The 22922-nt window shown below is 36.3% G+C and overlaps 1 protein-coding gene across 1 annotated transcript in view; it reads right to left on the bottom strand.

Annotated features, from left to right (window-relative positions):
* Nucleotides 1–22922, bottom strand: part of WDR49 (WD repeat domain 49) — a 169992-nt gene that overhangs the window by 52837 nt on the left and 94233 nt on the right. Inside the window, exons 9-12 of the mRNA XM_065942875.1 lie at nt 17338–17502; nt 13823–13938; nt 3475–3605; nt 1311–1409 (exon numbers count right to left, since the gene is read on the bottom strand). Of these exons, the coding sequence (XP_065798947.1) occupies nt 1311–1409; nt 3475–3605; nt 13823–13938; nt 17338–17502 (511 nt within the window). The remainder of the gene's footprint in view (nt 1–1310; nt 1410–3474; nt 3606–13822; nt 13939–17337; nt 17503–22922) is intronic.

Raw genomic sequence — 22922 nt, 5'->3', positions numbered from 1 at the left:
AATGTGAACCCAATATCATGGCATTTTCAACTTATTAATCATTAATATTAAGCTTGTAAATAATTTAATGAACTTGAGATATAATGACTATGTATTTAAATCATCATTTTTAAGCAATATTATTTGTTAGTGAATTACCCTGAAAAGGATATCCCTAATGGTACTTCAATGATCTAATGACACCATCTTCACATTACACTAATAAAAACTGGGGATATTCATCTCAGAATCTATAAATAGTCTGAGCATACTTATGAAAAACCTATACAGAGAACCTAAACATTCAAAGCAAGAAATCTACAGCAATGCTTCTTGTGTCTTTTAAAAATTTGATATTATCTGCTTTTCTTTTCTATCTGTCTCTCTGTGCCACAATTAAGTCTGCTGTGAGAACAAGACTACTCCCTTGAGGGCCGATGCAGCAAAGAGGCAGAATTCCACTTTCTCAATGGAGGATTCAAATGAACCCTAATGATGAGCTCTTTGTATTGAAAACAAAGCAAGTCAGAGTTTCTTGCCTGCAGCCAAGTAAACTCCAAATTTCTGATGTTAGTTTTCTTCCTCCTAACAGATTATTCCCTCAGCTTTTCACACACACACACACACACATGCAAAAGTGTATCTGATGACCAGTCCTTTCCTAATCTAATTCAGTCTCTGTGAGTTCTTCCAATTGATACAACAGAACTTCACTGGGACATGAGGTATGACATATTCATTACACAAATAAATTAGTCTAAGGAAAAACCTTTAGTATCTAAGGAAACTAAAATAAAATGTGAAAGACAATTGTCAAGACATTTTGCTTAAGCATGAAATATTCATCTGCTCTGCTAAACTTCCATAAAATACAATATAATTCCATCTAATGCTCCACACAGTTTTCTAAAGCAAGAAATAATTTAAGATTTCCAGGTGGCATAATATTTAATACAAGCTCTACACTAAGCCTGAGCAGCCTATCAAGTGAACACAAGTTCCCATTTTCCTACCAAGGAGTACCCAAGGTTCACTCAAAGGCAATTTGGTGAGGTTTATTGGCAAAAATAAGTTAGATAAAAATGAGAGTCCTGTTCCCCGCTGTCAGTAATTCAGAAACGCTGATGTAGCATAAAGAAAAGAAACAGCAAGCCATGGAGAATTTGCTAAGCCAAGTAAATCTCAAGGTTCTTTTTAGTCACTTTGACAAGACAACGGTATCACTAATCCCTTGCGCTTACAGCCAATCATCTATAATTCAGAAGCAAGCTGCAGCAGGCCCATGCACAAACAACCAGGCCACATTATTTTAGTTTCAAACTTGCACTCACTCGATTTTGATTTTAGCAGCCTCTGATAATCAGGGTGAAGGACATAGTGAGCATTTTCTGTGCTGCTGTTCCACAGAACAATTTCTCCATCATAACTCCCTACAGGAGCCAAGACAGAGAATAGAAATTACCAGAAAGTTAGATAGAAAATACAAGCAACAACAATTAGAAGAAATCATTATCATAATAACTTACATGGAATCTGGCACTTTGTAAGTTTTCTCTATATATTTGGAGACATGAATGAATAGTAATTACTAGTGTTTTTATTAAACTTTAGAAATTGGAAACTTCACAAAATACCATTCAGTAAGTTTAATAGAGATTATTATAATATCTTTTTTTATTCTGTGGTAAGAAAGGATTCAGAATAAAGACTTTGTAATTTATCAGTTTGAGTCCTGATTCTACCACCTACCAGCTGTGTAACCTTGGCAAGTTATTTAACTTAACTTGATGCCACAAGTTCCTCACCTAAAAAATGGGTTAATAAATTTATTTATTTATTTATTAACTGATAAATAAATTTATGGTCTGAAGAATGAAAAGCACCTACTGCCTAGAATATTACAAATACTGAAATAGTATTAATAACTACTATATTATTTGTTTATTATTGAGGGCAAACGAATTTTCCTTCTAGGTTTCTGTTTCCTACATCTGTTCTTTTGTTGGGCGTGTTCTGTTTATTTTTTCTCTTTTATGTTCTTTATTGAATGTTGCTTTCTCCAATCCTAGAACTTTCCCTACACAAGTCCTTTCACACTGTTCCATACAGAAAACATAGAAAAGTCCAAACAGTGAGGCTATGTCTGACCAAGCTGGTTTTAGAAGGAGCAGCGCATACTCAGACCACTGTTCTCAGCAGCCCCGTGAGAAGAGCTCCCTAGTGAGTAGAGTGCCAACATCAATAGGAGAGCAAAAGACAAGAGCTGAGTGGTATATACTGATGGTGTCCTTCTTGGGATTCGGAGAGAGAAGAAAGTAATGCTTACTGCACTCTGTATTGTCCTGGAGAGGCAACCTGTGTAACTCACAAACTGGCCAAAGATGATAAGCTTCCACGGGCTAGCTGTTCATGGGAACATCCACCTTCTCCTATCATTTTAAAATGTTTCACTTGCAAAGTGTTTGACCAAGCATGTTCACATAGGATTGAAGGAATGAAAGTGAAAGAAGAGATTATTTATTCCACAATTACAATGGTATTTTATGACACTTCTACAATATCAACTACACAGCGATACTTATTTTCATCACATTTCAGTATACGGTACGTGCTGCAGGGTAGATTTCCAGCAGCTATGGAGCAAATTCAACTGCAGGGTTGGCCCTCCTGGAAATTCTGAAAACAACAAAACTCTAAGTGTAGATAAAGCAGGAAACCTCATATGGTAACACTTCATAGATATCCAAGCTCTTTTCCTGTAATTTTTCATTCCTCTTAATTAATAACATTTTTGGTTCTATAAAACAAATCAGGCTCTCAAAATATGGACTTTATAATTTCATGGTGCAACCTGTCTTTATAAATTGTTTTCTTTGGTTGGAAATAATTCAACAATTTCTGATCCTCTTTAATATGCCACATCAAAGTAGGCCCATGGATCCTGTCAAGAGCTTGGATTTATAGACTTTTTGTGAGACCAGTCTTTAACCAACATTACTTAGGGTAAACTGTGCCCAGAGGGTGTTCCTATAATGAAATATCTGAGTGCGACAGAAGTGTGATTTGTACCCAACAACCCTGATGTTGCTCCTCAGAAAAGAACAATGAAAATGAAAGCTAGTATTTACTGATGGGCTTATTGCAAGCACTGGGTTAAACCCATACACAGATTATCTTATGCGATGCTCACTATAAACCAACATGCTGATAAATTATTATTTGCCAGAGAAAATTGTATTTTTCAAAATAACTTGCTCAATATGAGGTAGTGGCAAGTTGTAGAACCAGGATCTGAACCAGGATCTGAAGCCAGGCTTCAGAGCTGATATTTGTAACCACTGTTGTACAGCCCTAAAGATAAGGACATGATTTAAAGTACAAAGACAGCTTCTTTAAGAAACCTGTTCATTTTGTAGTTGAGAAAAGGCTTTTTCAAAGTGAAGCAAAGGAAACCACTACTTTCACCACTGATTGTCAAGTGAACATTCAAGTAACCTGTAACAAGAGTTTGTGGAGGTAAAAATGCAGCACATAATATATCATCATGGTGTTGAATTCCTCCCTTCCATTCTTCAGGCTGGATGAAAAACTGATTGAAGTTCTGAGGTCGAAACACAGTAATAGACCTAGTTAAAAAAAAAAAAACACAGGATATAGCATTTAGCCGTGGATATAAAAGTGATATAGATACGGAGTAGCCATCCAACAGTTGAATAGCATGATTTGAAAAGTCTAAAAGATGATGCTAGGGACCTCCATGGTGGTCCAGTGGTTAAGCCTCCACTCTCCCAATGCAGAAGGCCTGGGTTCCATTCCTGGTCAGTGAACTGTATTCCACATGTTGCAACTAATGAGTTTGCCTGCTGCAACTATAAAATATCCCATGTGCCACAACAAAGATCGAAGATCCTGCAACTAAGATCTGGCACAGCCAAATAAATAAATATTTTTTAAAAAATAAAAAAAGATGATGCTATCCAAAACTTTATCCCTACTTGTCATCCATAAGGCTAAATCCCAACACTGAACTTCCTTTTGAAGTCTCTCTTAAATTCTCTGGTAAATTACGAATATAGAAGGTTAATCTTCCTTTCACAATCATTAATACCAAACATGTGTGCATTTATCAGATTAATCATCCAATACCAAGGCCCTAAAACAAAATGTCTCCAACTTGGAACCACTATGAGTTTCGTGGCAGTAACAATACAAAAGAGCAGAGTCTGTGAACAAGTACTATCGGATAGTTTAGACAAAATCATTAAAGTTTCTTTTCATCAGCTCATCCAGGATATTTGACATGTTTATATTCCCTGTGGCATTTTCCAGACTTACTTGACCACAGAGTCCTTTCTCATACGGCATCCTGAGGAACTGTTTGTGGAACCCTTGAAAATGCAGCTTCAAAGGAATGGGATGGAGGACAAAGATTTTTCAACAGAAATAGTAGTTTTTTTAAAGATCAGTATCCTGAGGCATTACCAGTGAATTTGAGGACAGATCCGAAAGGACAGAGAATGAAATGCCTGATGCCTGGGGAGGAGAGGAGAAGCTTAAAAATTACATGATGGAGGCATCAAGTTATAGGACCACCCTGTTTCCTCTTGACTGAACTCTGGCAAGCCTCTCCCCACTTCTAGAGCCACACTCACTTCAAAGGGGCATTTGTAACCCCAGTCTTGGGGTCTCCACCCACATTCTCTCTTCACTTTTCTGAAACCTTGCTTCTGTTTCACTCACACTAAAGGTCTCCCAATTGCCCTGCAAACCCCTCACCCTCTGATGGATGAGTTTGTTCTGGAAACTCTTCTGTTTCCAAATGCCCTGCTTCTCTTCCTGCTCCCTGACATTTCACTCCTTGTTCTCTGTTTCCTCTTCCTTCTGTCTCTTTCTCCTTTCAATATGGACACTGTTGACCATCATTCCTCCTCTCCCCTCTCTCTGATCAAAAGGGCTGGTTCAGGGGTTTTGTATACCACCATAATTTCCAGTTCACTTCTATACACATGGCTCTTAAATCTATCTTAATTCATGACTTTTTCCAGTGTTGAGTCATCCTCATTTGACAGTTGACAGTTCCATTAGTTTCCATCAACTAATATAAAAAATCTAAAAAACAAAAATCTAAATTTTCTACCTTCCCTCCATAGGAGGACTCACTAAATTCCCCAAATTGGTTAATAGACCAGAATTCCAAATTCCTGCTCGTCTTTCTCTTCCTTAGTCAAATAAAATCCTCAGGTTCTGCCTCTGTGATGTTATATATTCATTTCTTCCTTTTTATTTTAAATAATCAATGACGGCTTCCTAGCTTAGCACTCACTAGCTCACAGCAACAATTGCAAAGGACTCTTAACAAATTTCACTGTCTCTAGGCTACCCACCTCTGGTTCATCCTTCATCCTGCTACCAGATTAATCATTACTTTTAGGAGCACTTCATATACATTCATTCTACAAACATTTCTTGTTTCTCCATAAAAGTCCCTGCTCACGGTGCTATAGGGTACAGAGCCTAACCCTAATAGATGGGTAAGATTTGAAAGAGGAAGTCACTCCAAGCAGTGCGGAAAAACAGCATGATCAAAAAGATAAGGCTATTATCCTGTTAAAAAAAATATTTCTTAGTTTTTCCATTTCTTACATGACAAAAATCAAATGTGTGGACCTATTATTTGATACTCAATAATATTTGGATCCAATCAACTCTTTTAGAAATTTTAGAAATTTAAAGAAATTTTTTATTATTAATTTTAAATTATTAAATTTAAATTATTAAATTAAATAATTACTAAATTTAAATTTTAATTTAAATTTTAAATTTTTTAATTAATTTTTTCTAATTTTTTAAATTTAAATTTAAAGAAATTAAATTTAGAAATTTAAAAGAAATTTTAGAAATTTATTCTTCTGTCCTTGGTTTTTAAAGTAAAATGTCAATGTCCAGTTAAATGTTTGACAGGGCTACTGGAAACCACAGGTAAAACTGGCATGCCTTCCCAAGTGTTCATTTTACTCAAAGAGTTTGGGAGAAAATATTTTTATATTAAATTAAGGATAGATGAATAAATGTAATAGAAAGTAAAATTCGCCTGGATTTTATAGATAGAATACAAAGTTTCAAATAGATTCCCTGCTTGCAGGAGCTCTTTTAAGCTATTAGGAGTACTTAGAGGTTGTTTCTGAAGCACATCTCATGTTCAAGTCAATCAGTACTCCTGTGTGTGTGTGTGTGTGTGTGTGTGTGTTTAGTTGCTCAGCAGTGTCTGACTCTTTGCGACCCCATGGACTGTATCCCACCATGTTCCTCTGTCCATGGGATTTTCCAGGCAAAACTACTGGAGCGGGTTGCCATTTCCTCCTCCAGGGAATCTTCCCAATCCAGGAATTGAACCTGCATCTCCTGCATCTTGGGCATTGACAGGTGAATTCATTACCACCTGTGCCATTCAGGAAGACCTAAGCAATATTCTTCAGTTCAGTTCAGTTAAGTCTCTCAGTCGTGTCCGACTCTGCGACCCCATGAATCGCAGCTCGCCAGACCTCCCTGTCTATCTCCAACTCCCGGAGTTTACTCAAACTCATGCCCATCGAGTCGGTGATGCCATCCAGACATCTCATCCTCTGTCGTCCCATTCTCCTCCTGCCCCCAATCCCTCCCAGCATCAGGGTCTTTCCCAATGAGTCAACTCTTCTCATGAGGTGGCCAAAGGATTGGAGTTTCAGCTTCAGCGTCAGTCCTTCCAATTAACACCCAGGACTGATCTCCTTTAGGATGGACTGGTTGGATCTCCTTGCAGTCCAAGGGACTCTCAAGAGTCTTCTCCAACACCACAGTTCAAAAGCATCAATTTTTCGGTGCTCAGCATTCCTCACAGTCCAACACTCACATCCATACATGACCACTGGAAAAACCATAGCCTTGACCAGGTGGACCTTTGACGCAAAGTAATGTCTCTGCTTTTTAATATGCTGTCTAGGTTGGTCATATACTGCTCTCTAAATAGGTTTTGCATTTCTAGCTGCTTTGTTTTTATTCACAGTGGGCTCTTCCATCCCTCCGTGGATTTCCTTCCACACACATACCCACACTACCTGTCTATACACCCATTCATTAAGTACTATCTTGTTCTGTAGGCTTCCTTAATAACTAGTGTTGAAAGAAATATATCCCTCTTCTGATCTCTTACATAATTTATATTTTACTCACAACATTAATTCATATTATATAGTCTCTGCTCCTCTGCTATAATGTAAGTTCACAGAAATCAGGGATCGTGTTTTATTCTACAACTGTATCATAGTGACCTACACATATTGAGTAGCAATCGTAGTGACCTACACATATTGCATATTCAATAAATATTTTCAAATGATCAGATGAAAAATTCTCTGCTCAGATGTTTCTTCCTTGGGGAAGCCTTCCCTGACCATCCAAGCTAAAGAGTTCCTTGAGTCTCTCATTCCTCACCTACATCATTTTGATTACATTATCATTATGTGATATTGGGATCTATATCTATTTGTCTGATTCTTTTCTGTCTTTCCTACCATAAGTAAGCTCTAGGAGAGCAAAGATTTTGTTTTTTTTCCTCTCGGCATCAGTAGTGCCCAAAATAGTACCTAGAAAATAATAGGCATTTCATAAAACTTTGCTGAATCAATATACGAATTACTTTATCTATTAAATCAATAATCTAATATTAATGTTATTTTAATAGTATTAATACAAGGTTTAGTAATACAAGATAGTATAAGCAAGGTAATTTGCAGTTCTGAAATTGTTGTGAATTTTGTAAGAGTTTTATATGTATATATTTAAAATTTACTCTTTACCTATGGGTATGTTTGATTGAAGAGATTACCTTTTGATAAGGGAGAGTATGAGGTGGGAGTGAGATGGAAGATGTCAATCCATATCTCCTCTATTATCTCTCCACTTATATTTAATGTCAGTTGTCTTTTTTGCCAAGCTACCATTTTAACTGGATATACTTAAGGAGTACACCCCAAAGCACAAAATCCTTTTCATAACATGATATAAAAAGTAGCCTTTCTGATATTTGACCTTGTATGTCACAGTGGTGAGAAGTTAATTAGCTGCCAACTTTCCCTTGAAACCTAACCTGAAACTTTCATTTGAAATGACAGTTATCCTTAAAATACCTTCAGAATCCACACTGTATTTCTTACTTTGTACATTTCCAAGATAACTTTTTTCTAAATTTGTACTTTTGCCAAGAGTAAAATTGAAGTGTAGAACGAGCCAATTTTTAGGCCATTTTAAGAGTCTGAGAGATTTGTTCTTTCTGACATTGAAGGAGGTTACTAGTTCCATTCCACACCTCACATCTGAAGTCCTGGGAGGACGGCTACTGAGTCACTGTGTTCTTCTGAAGACGGCCTTATCTCTAATTCAGAATTTAGATATGATGACCAGTTCTGAGAAAGCAAAATCAGTTTGCCTGACAAGAGCAAAAAAATAATTTTTAATGTGTTAAAAAACAATCTCTTTTAGGATGAATGAGATAGGATAATAAATTTTACCAAAATTTATCATGTAGAAATTGTCGCATTGAGAACAAAAGAACAAAGTCAATTATTTGTTCTCTTGGGGCTTCTCAGTGGCACAGTTGGGAGAAGAATCCACCTAGCAATGCAGAAGATGCAAGAGACATGGGTTCGATCCCTGGGTTGGGAAGATCCCCTGGAGAAGAAAATGGCAACCTACTTCAGTATTCTTTCCTAGGAAATCCCATGGACAGAGGAGCCTGGCAGGCTTCAGTGCATGGGGTCACAGAGTCAGACATGTGTTTTACACATCTGTTCCCTCAGAGGTTAATTGTTCATGTCCTGTTAGTCCAAAAGAAGATATCCATTGTTTTTAGGATAAAAAGGTTATCTCAAAGATAGGGAATGAGTTCAAAATAAATCAGTTATTTTTCATGCTTTTTCCTAAAATTTGTGGAGCCCAATTTTGGGTACTGAAACCATGACAGAGTTAGTCTTGAGGGTTATTTGTGAATTTCACACATACTGGCCCCCATCCAGCCTCCAACAAGATTATCCAGAATAAGTCACAGCTTTGGAAGTGCTCATTTGGATTCTCATCCTAATAATAAAAAACGATTGAGTCATATATAAGATTACATACAGTTCTTTAGCAAGGCAATCATTTTAAGAATTTAATATCTTGTGATAGGTAAGTTTTATTGTTGAGAAACTTCAAATCCCTAATCTCAATTCCCTTTAAAAATACTTTTAGAAATAGAATTATATCAACAGTGATTTATTGAGCACCTACTTTTTAAAGAATTCTGTGAAGAATGCTACTATCAATCATATTTTCAGAATTATTTGAAATTACATGAAAAATTCTTTTCTGAATTTATGTCTTTATATATTATATATATGTATTTATATAAGTATTTATATATTTTACAGACATAAAACCTTCACAAACAAAGTTTTCTCCTTTAACTGAAAGAAGAGAAATAAATGAAGAACTTATTTTTATTTCTATAGAGAGTTGTAAATATAGAATCATAAAATTTTGGGGCATAAATTTAAGATAAAAATAAGATAAAATCTTAAACTTTATTATGATCATTTATTTGATTTTACCAGAACTATACATATTATATGACTACTTAACAAATGCAGAGATGGTTGATCATCTCTTCACTTAGTTTTACCAACATAAACATGGTTAGGTATTTAACCAAGTATTTTTTAACTGACGCAATGTCAATTTACAGTTTTGTCTCTCAGTACATTTTGCTTAAGATGATAAGAAACATATTGCAGAATTTCTGAATTTGGGTTCTTTTTTCTGGTGGAAGTAGTCTCTAGATATGAATGGCCATATTCCTAAACAACCCAGTGGGCTCTCTGATTCAGGCTTTGCTTAGCGGAAAGGGGCGTTTTCCATATCCTGCCTTGCATGCATCAACTCCTCAATTAGAATGTGATGCCCTTGAGCGAAAGAATCCTGCTTTTCCACATTCAGCACACCATGTTTCCTAACTCCGTGTTTTCCATCTAGGTGTATTTTAAAGATATTTGTGGAAAGGAAAGGGGAAAATCATGGTAAGATAAAATTCTGAGGTATTATTAAGTTGATAATATGTGGTATTTTTTTTCCCTTCAAATACACAAAACTGATTCATTAGCTTTGATTGACCTGATCAACTTAGTCAAATCATTTCTTTAAAAGAATGCAATTGATCTCCCATGATTTAATGACTCCATCTGTAGTTCAAGAATGGTAGAAAAAGCATGCACTTTGGCATAGACTTTTAACTCAGCTGCCTACTAGTTTTGACCAGGTTACTCATCAAGCCTCGCCTCCTCCTTTGTGAAAGAGAATTGGTAATACTTGACTTTCAGGCTTATTGTAATGAAACAATAGATTTGAATATCAATTTTGTTTTCCTCTTATTTGGAGTGTGACCATGGGTAATTAATCTCTTTAATCTTCAGATTTCCTATTTATTCAATAAATGTTAATTGAGTCATTTGACAAGTATCATATAACATCTAATAAGCATATATTAGACATACATACATACTAGATGTTCAGTATTTATGTTCCTAGGTTAAGTAAAGTGCAGAAATTAGAAAGCACAGAGACAATGGCATATTTCCACTGTAGCAGCAAAGAGAAAGGTTCTGGTAGAAAAGATACATGAACAAGACTTCAAATAAGAATAAATATTAACTACATGAAAAATGTTTGGAGAGAGATTTCTAGATAAAGGGAGAGAACGGGAGCGTGAAATGGTACGGCTTATATAGGAACACTCTAACAGCAGGTTTCTATTTGAGTTTAGAATGTACACAAGAATGGAGTGTACAAATGAAGCTCAGAATAGGTCTGGGAAACAGGGAGCTTTGGTTTTTTGTTGCAGACATTTCAAAAATCATTGAACCAAGGAAGTGACATAGATATATGGTATTGTAGAAAGAAATCACTGTAGAAATCATTAAAATGAGCAAATCTATTTAAGAGGTAAAAGAGAGACATTTACTAGAGAAAAGGACAAATGAGAAGGTTGTGACATTCATGTACATAGAGATGATGCTCTGAAGTATACAGTCTAGTATACTAGTATAGTATTTCAAATCTAGTATAGATTTGAAAAAAAAATATTTAGACTAGAAAAGAGATAAGGCTTAGTGACTACTTGATTGTGAAGTTGAATAAGAAAGATGACCAGGTGGATGACCAGGATGTCTAGCTATTAACTGAAGCTCTGAATCTAAGAGAAAAGCAGGTTTAGGGAAAGGGAATGAATAAAGTGGGCTTCCCTGTTGGCTCAGACTATACACAAACTGCCGGCAATGCAGGAGACCCGGGTTCGATCCCCAGGTCAGGAAGATCTTCTGGAGAAGGGAATGGCTACCCACTCTAGTATTCTTGCCTGGAGAATTCCATGGGCAGAAGAGCCTGGTATGCTACAGCCCATGGGGTTGTACAGAATTGGACATGACTGAATGACTATCACTTTCACTTTTATGCATAATACACTCAGTTTAGAATATGAAGAATTTGGGATCACAGTCAGATACATCCAGCAAGCAAACAGATGAGTGAGCTTAGAAAGATAAGAGCTGAAGACAGAGATTAGAGATATCTACAAAATGTTGCCTGCTTTCCAAGATGAAGCTAAGGATTAAGTTGGATAATGTATGTAAAGTGCATAATGCTACAAAGCTCTATGAATAAAATAAATTGATGGCATATTTATGTACCAAACTCAATAAATGTAATTTCTATTCCATCTTGGACAGAATTATCAGACCAATTTCTTTATTTAAATAGAGCCTAAAGTTAAAGTTACAGTATAACTTAACAGCCTCCTCTGGATTTTAAAGAAAGCTTAATAAAGACTCTCAAACTTCCACTTATTTCTTCTCAAGTCACTAAACTATTAGGGAGTTGGCTTAATGGACTATCCTCCCCAAGACATAACCAAACAACTTACCTGTTTTCTTGCCTCCTTTGTTAAATGCCTCTTGGTTAAAAAAAAAAAAAAAAAAAGGACCCTGCAAAAATCTTGCAAAATCCATTCTAATGTAAGACATCTTGCTTAAAAAATATAAAAATATCATTTTCAAATTCATCAATATGAAAGTAAAACAATATAACTGGGAACATAGTCATTCAACTTGCAATTCCAACTACAGGATCCAAGTCCTGACAACCTTATGAAAGGTGGAAAAGATGGAGAAAAATGAGAAGAGTGATGTTTTCCTCCACTCATTTCAATCTCCCCCCAAAATTCCTCCCCAGGGTTATAGAAATTGATCACCCCCAATACAGATCAGATCATTGGGTGTTCTTTTTAAATCACTTTTAAATTACTCTATATATCTAAACTTTAGAAATTTCACCCTGTGACCAATTAAAAAAAAAAAAGCCTTACATTTGATGCTAATTTTTAACCACGGATGTCTAAAAAATATGACTAAGAAAATGGTGTCTCCGCAGTTTTGACCAACACATTAATTTTAAAGCTCTTTTTGATATGTGCAAAATTAAAGTGAACTGGCTGTATATTACACATCTACTCTGCCATGATATTAGATAATTCCACTTATTCATTGCCATAGCCTAATTATAGAGAGCATTAGGCCATAGTCTACCGGAGAGGTTGCGAGTCATTGATGGATCGTGATTGCTCCCAGGGATATGAAGAAGATTTCTTTCAAAGGTGAGGATGATTAAATTAGTTCTCAATAGCAAGTAGAATAATCTGAGCTATACTTTCTTTCCTTATATTCAAGCTACCTCTGAAAACTAAGCTCTGTGTGGTACTGTATTCTCTAGTCTAGTCTAGTATGTTCATGTTTGCATTAGACACAAGCCTTCCCTATGCTTGATAAAAATCCCCAGATAAATATTGCTGGTTTTCTAGGCATAAAATTTGATTTAATCCTAGCTTCAAACCATTAAGATCATATTTCTATAGTGAATAATCTTGGGCAAATTACCTATTAGAGCAGTATTTCTTGAACCGTTGAATTTATGGACAATATATTTTTGAAACATATCACACTTTAATTTTCTTAGGGCTTATACAATGCCATAGAAAAGGCCCTGTTTGTGATCCCTTAGTTCTCTCAGGAAATGAGGAAAGCAAATAAATTTTCGTTATAATGAAATGGAAAAATTGCTCTTTGAAAACAGTAAGTGCAATGTGAAAGGCCCTTCTCTACACTGAAGTGACGGAGGTGCTAACACAGATTTCAGCAGGCTGCTCCCCTCTTGTGCTGCAGCTGAAACTATGAAGAGAAGAATGAGCTCCTTTTACAGTTGAAGGGATGACGTTTATACATTAAGAATTTATTGATTGTAAAATTTGGGAAGGTTTCGGATTTAACACTCAGGAAGTGGTATTATGTTTCTATCTGGAATGGTTAAAGAAAAAGACAGGTTCCTAAAGCCAGGAGAAAGCCCTGCTAACACTTCTCAAAGCTGCTCAAGCTACATGATCTCAAAATATTTTATTCGCTAAGCATCCAGCCAGTTCCAAACAGTTTCAGTTATCAAGGACACCAGCAAGTTAAAGACTCAGAATTAGGATCAAATCAGTTGAAGACTCAGAAAACAGGATTGCTGGGTTCTTTTTCCTTTTGTGGTGGTGGTGGTGGTGGTGGTTGTTTAATCTCTACATCGTGTCTGACTCTTGCAACCCCATGGGTTGTAGCTCACCAGGCTTTTCTGTCCATGGGATTTCCCAGGAAAGAATACTGGAGTGAGTAGCCGGTCCCACTTTTTCAGGGGATTATAAAACTCTCTCCTTTTACCTTCCTACAGTTTTGCATGAAGTCTATCATACCTGTCCCAGCCTGTAACCAGGATTGTCTTCTTAAGAACCAGGATGTGTGAAATATCCACAGCTCCCTCTTGCCCAACATTGAGTATGTGGTGACAACAGCCATTGAGATCCCAGACCTTTAACAGAGAAGTGAAAATCAGCTTTGAGATAAGAAAATGTCTTCTCAGTGAGTGCAGCAACAGGATGTAATAGGATTATTTTACACTTTTTTGTTTACATTCTGCACTAGGGTTGATTCACTTGAGACACATAATAATTAAAGCCTTCTCACCACTTAAATTTAGCTCATATGTTTATTACTCTATTTGTAACCTTATCAGTCTACTCTGATAATAGTTGATTCAAAGGCAATACATCAGTGTGTATTTTTAAGGGGGAAGCAGTATAAAAACATGAAAAGCCTCATTTTGGAGTCTGTAAAAATCCTGTTTCTTTCTCCAAGTATTTTTCTAAATTTTGATTTCCTCATTTATGACACAGGACCTTTACTTCAGGGATGCTTGGAATTGTAAACATATAATACAGAGCTGAAACACAATCATCATGTCCTAGGTTTCCTATCTTTAGCCAATAAAATCTGCTGTTGACAGTGGGTACCAGACCCACACCCACAGAAGCACAAGCAATTCTAGTTTACCTCCTCAGGCAGTGGGATGAGGATGTAGACCAATCAGTTCACTTTAAGAGACAAAGTAATTAGCTGTTAAAACTAAGTCCTGCTACGAAATATTGGTAGATCATCAAAGGGCAGTTGGCTCTTTATCGAGATGAAAATGCATATACCCTTTGCTTCAAAAGTTCAACTTTTAGAAAATCATTACTCAGAGATACTCATATGTGAAATGATGTATTTTAAATGGTATTCTGGAAGCATTGTTCAAAACAGCTAAAAATTTGAATCAACTTAACTGCTCATTAACAAGGAATTGAACATCCAAATATGGAATATCTCCACAGTAGAATATAATGCAACTATTACAAAGAATGGGTCATCTCCAATTGTCTAAGCTTTGTCCAAAGCCAATCAGCCGTAGAACCTTCAGCAAGTTGTTTATTTCCTTAGGTTTCAGTTTTCTCAACTGGTATAATAATAGTACCAAGCATATAGAGGGGTGTGTGTGTGTGTGTATAAAGTGCTTAGGACAGTGCAGGATTCATAGTAATATGCAATAAAATTTAACTAATATTATTGTTGTTGTTGTTTGCCTTCATTATTATAAATCAGTCTAATACAGAAAATGTAAAATGCAGAACAGTATGGACAGTGGACTACCACTGAAAAACAAACGGCGCTCACAGTCTAGAAAGATGTGCAAGAAACTAGTACTACTGGTAGCCACAAGTGAGGAGAAGGGAACAGGGGTGAGAAAGAAACTTTCTTTTCACTGTATATATCTTCTAGGTTTAAAATTTTAGTGTGTGCATACATTATTCAAAACAATTAATTTAAAAACAGAAACTTGAAAGCCATGATAAATAGGGCAATGCTTTTAAATCTTTGATTGCATAAGTACTGGATTTGGGGTTCTAAATTATAAATGAGATTGGAAAAATATCATTCATTCTTGTTTCTGTTTAGAATATGGCCTGTGCAGCTCAACCTTGATTTATGCATCCTACACAGAAGTTGCCAGATTTCAGAATTCTATTGTGCTATTGTGATAAAGATAAATGTACCTTCAAAAGCTGTGATTGTAATACTAAATTCACATTAACTTCTAAGATGTCAGGACTCAAGCTGAGACATTGAGAGGTGTACATGCTCTTTACCCACATCACCTTGTTTTCCTCTAAACAAGGCTCTTAGAAAGCCCACCTAAGTTAATACCCACAGAAAAGTAGTATAAAGATTTGACTGTCCCCAGATTCTATCAAGCCCCTTAACTGGGACCAGTTTTGCAACCATCTACAAGTCTGCCCTACCTGGACTCTATGACCAGTTACTTCCCAACATAGGGATAAAAAACATCTAATCTGTTGCCTTCTTTCTTCAGTCCAGCCTTGTATCCAAAGATTGGTATGTGGGATACTCACTTTTTTTTGCCTAAGTCACTGTCTAATACTCCAGTTCCAGTTACTTCTATTTTATTCCACCTGACTTTTGGGATTAGAATTACCCCATTATCTTCACACATTCTACCATTTCTCCCATGAAGATGTTACTTAACTTAAACTCATGCTCCTAGTCTATACCTCAAGTCATTATCCTTCCCAGAGGTCACGTTCTGCTAATTTTCAGAGATGCTCACTGCAGCATGCTTCACAGTGACCGAGGCAGACTGGAATTCTCCTAAATACTTGCCCCCAAATTCCACAATGTTCTACCTACAACGGCAACCCACTCCAGTATTCTTTTTTTTTTTTTTTTAATTTCTTTTTATTAGTTGGAGGCTAATTACTTCACAACATTTCAGTGGGTTTTGTCATACATTGACATGAATCAGCCATAGAGTTACACGTATTCCCCATCCCGATCCCCCCTCCCTACTCCAGTATTCTTGCCTGGAGAATTCCATGGACAGAGAAGCCTGGCAGGCTACAGTCCATAGAGTCTCAAAGAGACAGACACGACAGAGAGACTATCGTTCACTCACTACCTACCTACATATCTAGGTAACTTTCCACTACCATCCCCAGCAGTCTAACTGAATGCATCCTAACACAGGAGGTACCTCTAATTAATAGCCTTCTGATCCCACTTATGACAGAAACTTAAGAACAATTCAAAGCTTATTCGGGAAACTGCCTTCTGTTGTCTCAAAGCGTCACAAGTCATCTCCAATCCGATACTGTCATCACTTTCCGTGCTGAGGCGAGCAGAGAAGATTCACTGGTAGGCATGATTTTAGATTGTAAGAATCTAGCTTTACCTGAAATTTTGATGGTTTCTGCAAAATAATAGAGCACTTTCGTCCCAGAAGAAATTAATAATAATTTGATAACTGAGAGGATAAAATAATGTTAGTTTAGGATGGATAATAAATAAGATTATGATTGTTCTTCCTACTATCCTTCTTTACTATCTTATTGATACTTACCTTCCACATAAAAATGCAATTTACAAAATAGGTTGATTTTAAGATACTCATTTTCTGAAAAACTTGCATTCATGTCATTTTAAAAGTTTATGTACTTGCCCTGATTTCTCATTTTATAAACTGAGAAAAATGAAACCAAAGACGTTAGCTAAAGCACATGGAAAGTATTCAGGCCTCTTATTCCCCAAAGTGGTCCTCTATCCAGAATGCTGGAAACGGCTTTCTGAAATGAGTAAAACAAGTTGTGCCTTGATGCTAAATAATTTATTCAGAAAAATCATTTATTCATTTATCCACAGAGGTTTATTTTCCTAACAGCTTTGTTATTAGATGGTTTGAGTTATTTAGCTCTTTCTTGTCTCATCTCTTTTCTTCCAAGACCAAAAATACCAACACAGATATAGCCAAAGCTGTGTCTCCTCGCACAATGTTTTAGCCCCCTCCTATCTGGATAAAGAAGCGTCACTGTGTTCGCACCTTTATGGTCCCATCTGTGCTGCCAGTCAAAAGCCGCATCTCATTTGCATCTAGGGCCATCGTGCTGATTTCTGCATTACCATGGCAACCAGTAAATTGTTTGATTTTCTGCCCAGTGCCTATCATCCAGAAAGAAACAGTCGACCCCACATCAGAGCTGATTACCTACGAGAAAATAACATCGTGGAGAAATTAAATATAGTCCCAGAATCCATCATTTTTATTTCAGTCAAAATATCCAGCCTGTGCATTTCCACTAGTGAGTTCCACCAACAGTCAAGAGACATTTTTGTAATGCATTTGCTTCCTTTTGTTAAGCTGATAACATTTCAATTTCTAGGCCAGAACTGAGGTAATGAAGTCATGCTTCTCTTTATCAGAAAAGATGGGAATCTTCTTCCCTTACTCACTGTTCAGCTTAGTATCTAGAGACCATCCTGAAATCGAATCCTACTGAAAATAAACTTATAAATCTTTCACATTTAGATGAGAAAGTTGATTTTATCAGTCATGATGCTCTGACACTATTCACTCTATGAAAATAAACCTTTTATTACATATCAGCTTTCATTTAGCCTTCAGAAGAGAAAGCATCACCAGCCATTATGGGGAAAAGTTCACATCAGCTGATTGCTAGAACTACTGCTTCTAACGCCATTAGTTCCTTTCCTCAAGGTACTGCATGTATTTTCACAATAAACATAAGTATTGATGGGTCGCTAAAAACAAAGAATCCAGGAAGGTTGAATATAAACCTGCATATACACTCCAAGAAGAAGGCAACAAAACAAATGCAAGGATAGGATTACATGTAATAGTCCCACACTAAGAAACTTAACAGTGGCAAGTAGACTGCTTATTTAAGCTCTAGGTATTCAGATGCCCTTTAAGAGATTTATAGGTTAAAACTACCGTGCTTATGTGACATAGGGACGCAAAGAAAATGAAAGAAAAAACAAAAGAACACTAAACATAGAAATATGTAGGTAGAAAATTGCCTGAAGCAATATCTAGAATTTTTTAAAATTTAAAGCATAACTTTATCCACTTATGTATTGATTGACAATGTATAAATATAAATTTATCAGGAATTTGTTAAACTAGAGTGTCACATTTTCATAATTAAATGGGTTAAAGTTTATCAAATGCATGTTCAGAAGACCTAGATAACTGGCTGCTATGCATGTATTCATCCATTCACTCATTCATTCATTCATTCATTCACCCTACCGCATTCATTGAACATCCACTGGGCACCAGGTCCATGTGGACAGTGGAGCTTCACTGATGAATCTCTGCTCTCAAGGAGCCTGTAGCCTAGGCTTATACACTAGAATCACTTTAAAAATCACAGTTTCAGACCAGACCAGAGTTGGAATTGGACCAACTGGACTAATTGGGCCAGCAGTGGAATTTATAAAGGTTACTTAAATATGCAGCCTGGGTCAAGTGCTACTGGGCTAGAGAGAGAAACAGACAAGAAATAAATAAACGCCCGACAATCTTATAAGTACAGAGGTATCAGCACTCCGTGATCTGGGGACACAGAGAGTAAAATCCCAAATCCATTCACTGGAGTGGGGGATGGGAATAAAATGTAAAGAGGCTCATTCAGGGATTGAAGGTAGGAACAATGAGTGCCAAGCCCTTTACATTCACTATCTCACTGGACCTTTATACAAACCTCTTTACATTCACTATCTCACTGGACCTTTATACAAACCCTGCAAAATTATGTTATCACTCTCTTTCTACCATGATAAAACTGAGATTCTAATCAGCTAAGTACCATTCTCAAGCTTATAACAAGGTTTGAATCGTAGACCTTCTATGACAGACACATCAAAAGCCTTCCTCTATTTCATCATTGTACCCCTAGATAATTAAAGTGCTTAGAAGAGAGAACTTGGAGTCTCTTTCAAGCATGAGAAACAGTAAGAAGTGTCACGAAGCCGGAGTGCAGACAATAAGATAAATGATGGAATATCAGGTGAGGATGCAAACTAGCAACAGATATTTGAAATCTTTTGTGAGCAATGTCAGAGAATAATAGCGTGCATAAAGTTTTTGTTGTCGTTGTTAACTGGGAAAGGGTTTATATCTTTCATTGGTTATCTGCGGCATGTATGGCTCAAAATAAAATTAAGAATGATTTCTTTGTTCTAATGAGGAGGAGAGAAGAAGTGCATTTTTTATTAGTTTGTGAAGATACCTCTGGCAACAGTGTAGAAAACACACAGGTTGTGAGAAAACCATTCAGAGGCTGCCGTTACAGTCCAGGTAGAGATGCTCACCTAAGGCAGTAGTTCCCAGAAGCAAAAAAAGAGGAGGGACTGAATGAGAGGGCCACCGTTTAACAGGCTTCATGCCTCAACAAAGAGCTGATTACTTGCATGGGAGCTCTTGCAGTCCTTTCTTCCCCTGATATTGCAGCTCTCAATCAGAAAATTTCTTAAATGATGTAAAACTTTATCTATGCTACACATTTTCTCTCAGTGAACCAAACGTAGCTTCAATGTTTAATTACTGTTATTAAACTATAGCATAATTTCTTTATATATATATATATATATATATATGTATATATATATATATATTCATTCCTCCCTTTGGTATGAATTAAAGCCTCCTTTCCCCCTCCTCTCTTATTTCCACATAAATTAATTCTACAGTTTAATAAACTAACAGGTGATTCCACTCAGGCTGAGCAGATGTTAGGCTGAATGAATGGAGACCGCTCTTTTTTTCCGGAATACACTTGAATTTTATTTATCTCTACACACAAACACACATTTATACCTATATCAATATCTCTAACATCCATACCTACCCAATTTATACAAACTCTTTTTTTTTACCTTTTTATTTTGTATCGGTATTTAGCCGACTAGCAATGATGTGACAATTTCAGGTGAATAGTGAAGGGACACAATCATACATAAACATGTATCCATTCTCCCCCAAACTACTTTCCCATTCAGGTTGCCACATAGCCTAGAGTGTAACTTCTAGAGCAAATGACCTGGCTCTTCATAATAATATGATGTAACACTTTAGTTATCATTCCATGTGACTGTGTTTCTATTTGCTTTGGTTTGTGCAATATGCATGGTGGTTAAGTACTGGGCCTGGAGCCAGTATGTTTGAGTGTCTAAACTTGGAGTCATTACTTAATCTCTATAAGCTTCAGTTGCCTCACCTATAAACCAGAGAGAATCATAGTTATCCCTCAAACCATTTTTAAGAGGTTTAAGTAAGAAAATACTTGTAAAGCACTTAGCACAGTATATAGCATACAATAAATACTTCATAAAAGTTAGCTAGTATTACTATTCTATTTAAGCTTAATAACCTGACCTCTTATTTGAATTCATGTCACTTTTCATATCCAAACCAAATTAATAAAAATATTTAATGACTTGGTTTCTTCCAGCCATGAGAGTGAATGTAAACAGTTACATTTTAGAAACCAGCTTTTTAGATGAACCATGACATTTAAAATTATATCACACAAGATTTTACACATAATTGCTTAAGACTTTGGATTGTATTCATTAAAGACAAAGTCATGAAAACATAATATTCCGAACAAGTGAAAAAATTTTAATTAATTGCCTTTATTCTTTTTTTAATTTATTTATTTTTAGTTGATGGATAATTGCTTTATAGAATTTTGTTGTTTTCTGTTAAACATCAACGTAAATCAGCCTTAGCTATACATATGTCCCCTCAAGGGAAATTTTTGGTAGTGATCTTTGAAGAAAGGCTACAGAATTTTTTGTTATTGTTTACCTGCTAGGTCACATCGACTCTTTTGAGACCCCATGGACTGCAGCCCACCAGGCTCCACTCTCCACAGGATTTCTCAGGCAAGAATACTGGAGTGGGTTTTCATTTCCTACTTCAGGGGATCTTCCCAACCCAGGGATCGAACCTTCGTCTCCTGTTTGATAGGCAGATACTATACCACTGAGCCACCTGGGAACCCTCTATTCAAAAATATTCATTGATCTATTATATGCTAAGCATTTCAGTACTAAAAAGTGGATATTCTTTGATAGAAACAAAACAAAAGAAAAATAAAGTAAACTATATTCAAAGAAAGATGTGCTTACTTGTTCAAGACTGACCTCATTCACATTGCAAAGCATCTCATCAACCACCCATCGCTTTTATCTAATGCAGACATTTAATCAGGAGTTAGGAACCTTCGCTTTTTGCTGCTTTATACTCCCCTTCCTCTGCCTTAACCAGCTGAGCCCCAACATACCATTCATCACTTTTCAGCACCTTTCTCTACTCATTTCACAATTTCTCACAAAATCTGAATCAATAATGACAACAGTGTACAGCCAGTCAGATTTCATTCAGTGGCAATCTGCCTTAAGGCACAGTCTTCAGGAAAACCATGTGTTGAAATATAAGGACTGACTATATCACAAACACACACCCAGTATTAACCAGAATCTGCTCTCACTATGACAATATCAGAAAACAAGAATAACAAGACAAGTGAAAAGACATTCAAAGTCTAATGAGAGAGAAGCCTGTTTCACATCACTTGGCAGATGAAGAGGTTTGACTATCGGACGGTGAAGACGGTATTTATAGCAAAATGTTTTTATCAGTGATAAAGCCCAGAAATAAGTATTGGCATCACATTTATATGCCACATTTTGATGATATCAAGTCCCTTTAAGTTTTCAGTTTACTCCTGACTGCTTCTCATCAGATGAGACTTTAACTGTTGAGAACTGAGCTTTGGCATCTGCAGAGCAGAAAATAGCACGGTCCTAATAACTACACTTCAGTGCAAATGGACCTCGTGAGCAAACCACTCCGCTGGAGAAATGCTCCACCTTATGTACCTGAGTTAATAGCTGTTTAGGAATATAGAGATCTTTTTGTCTCTCTCATCTGAAGCTGTCACAGTCAATCAGACAATTGTAAGAGATGGGCGGCCTATCCATGCCCCCTAAATGTCTTCTTGCTATTTCAACAACAATAAGCACTTCTTTCTCCTTTATATGCATCTCAAGTTCTAGGTCTAGGCAAGAAGAATAAAAAATTACAGAATTGCAGCGGCGGATATTGCTTGCCTACCAAGGGATCAGGACATTTGATTGAATTGCTGTTCATAATTTTATTTTTTTAATCAGTGCTGTTTATGGTACCATAATATAAAGCAGGTTACTTTTTTTATTTCTATTTTACATCAAATCTCTAGAAGTTACAACTCAGTAAGTAGTGAGGTGAGGAGAATAATAATATCTCAGAGGACTGGTACAGACAAAGAATGCAAATATTTAAGGACGTCATTCTCCATTTATAAATCTTATTTGTCAGATATCACCTCTTTCTAGATTAATTTATAATTGGACTTTTTAGATTCATTTCTTGAGTTTATTGAATCCCTACAATATGCAAGGGCTTCTCTGCTGGCTCAGTGGTAAAGAATCATCCTGGCAATGCAGGAGACACAGGTTCGATCTCTGGGTTGGAAAGATCTCCTGGAGAAGGAAATGGCAGCCCACTCCAGGATTCTTGTCTGATATTGGTGGTTGAGTCGTTAAGTAGCATTCTAC

The sequence above is a fragment of the Muntiacus reevesi genome, chromosome 8 (assembly GCF_963930625.1).
Source record: "Muntiacus reevesi chromosome 8, mMunRee1.1, whole genome shotgun sequence".
NCBI lineage: Eukaryota > Metazoa > Chordata > Mammalia > Artiodactyla > Cervidae > Muntiacus > Muntiacus reevesi.
This window is presented reverse-complemented; position numbering and strand designations above follow the sequence as displayed.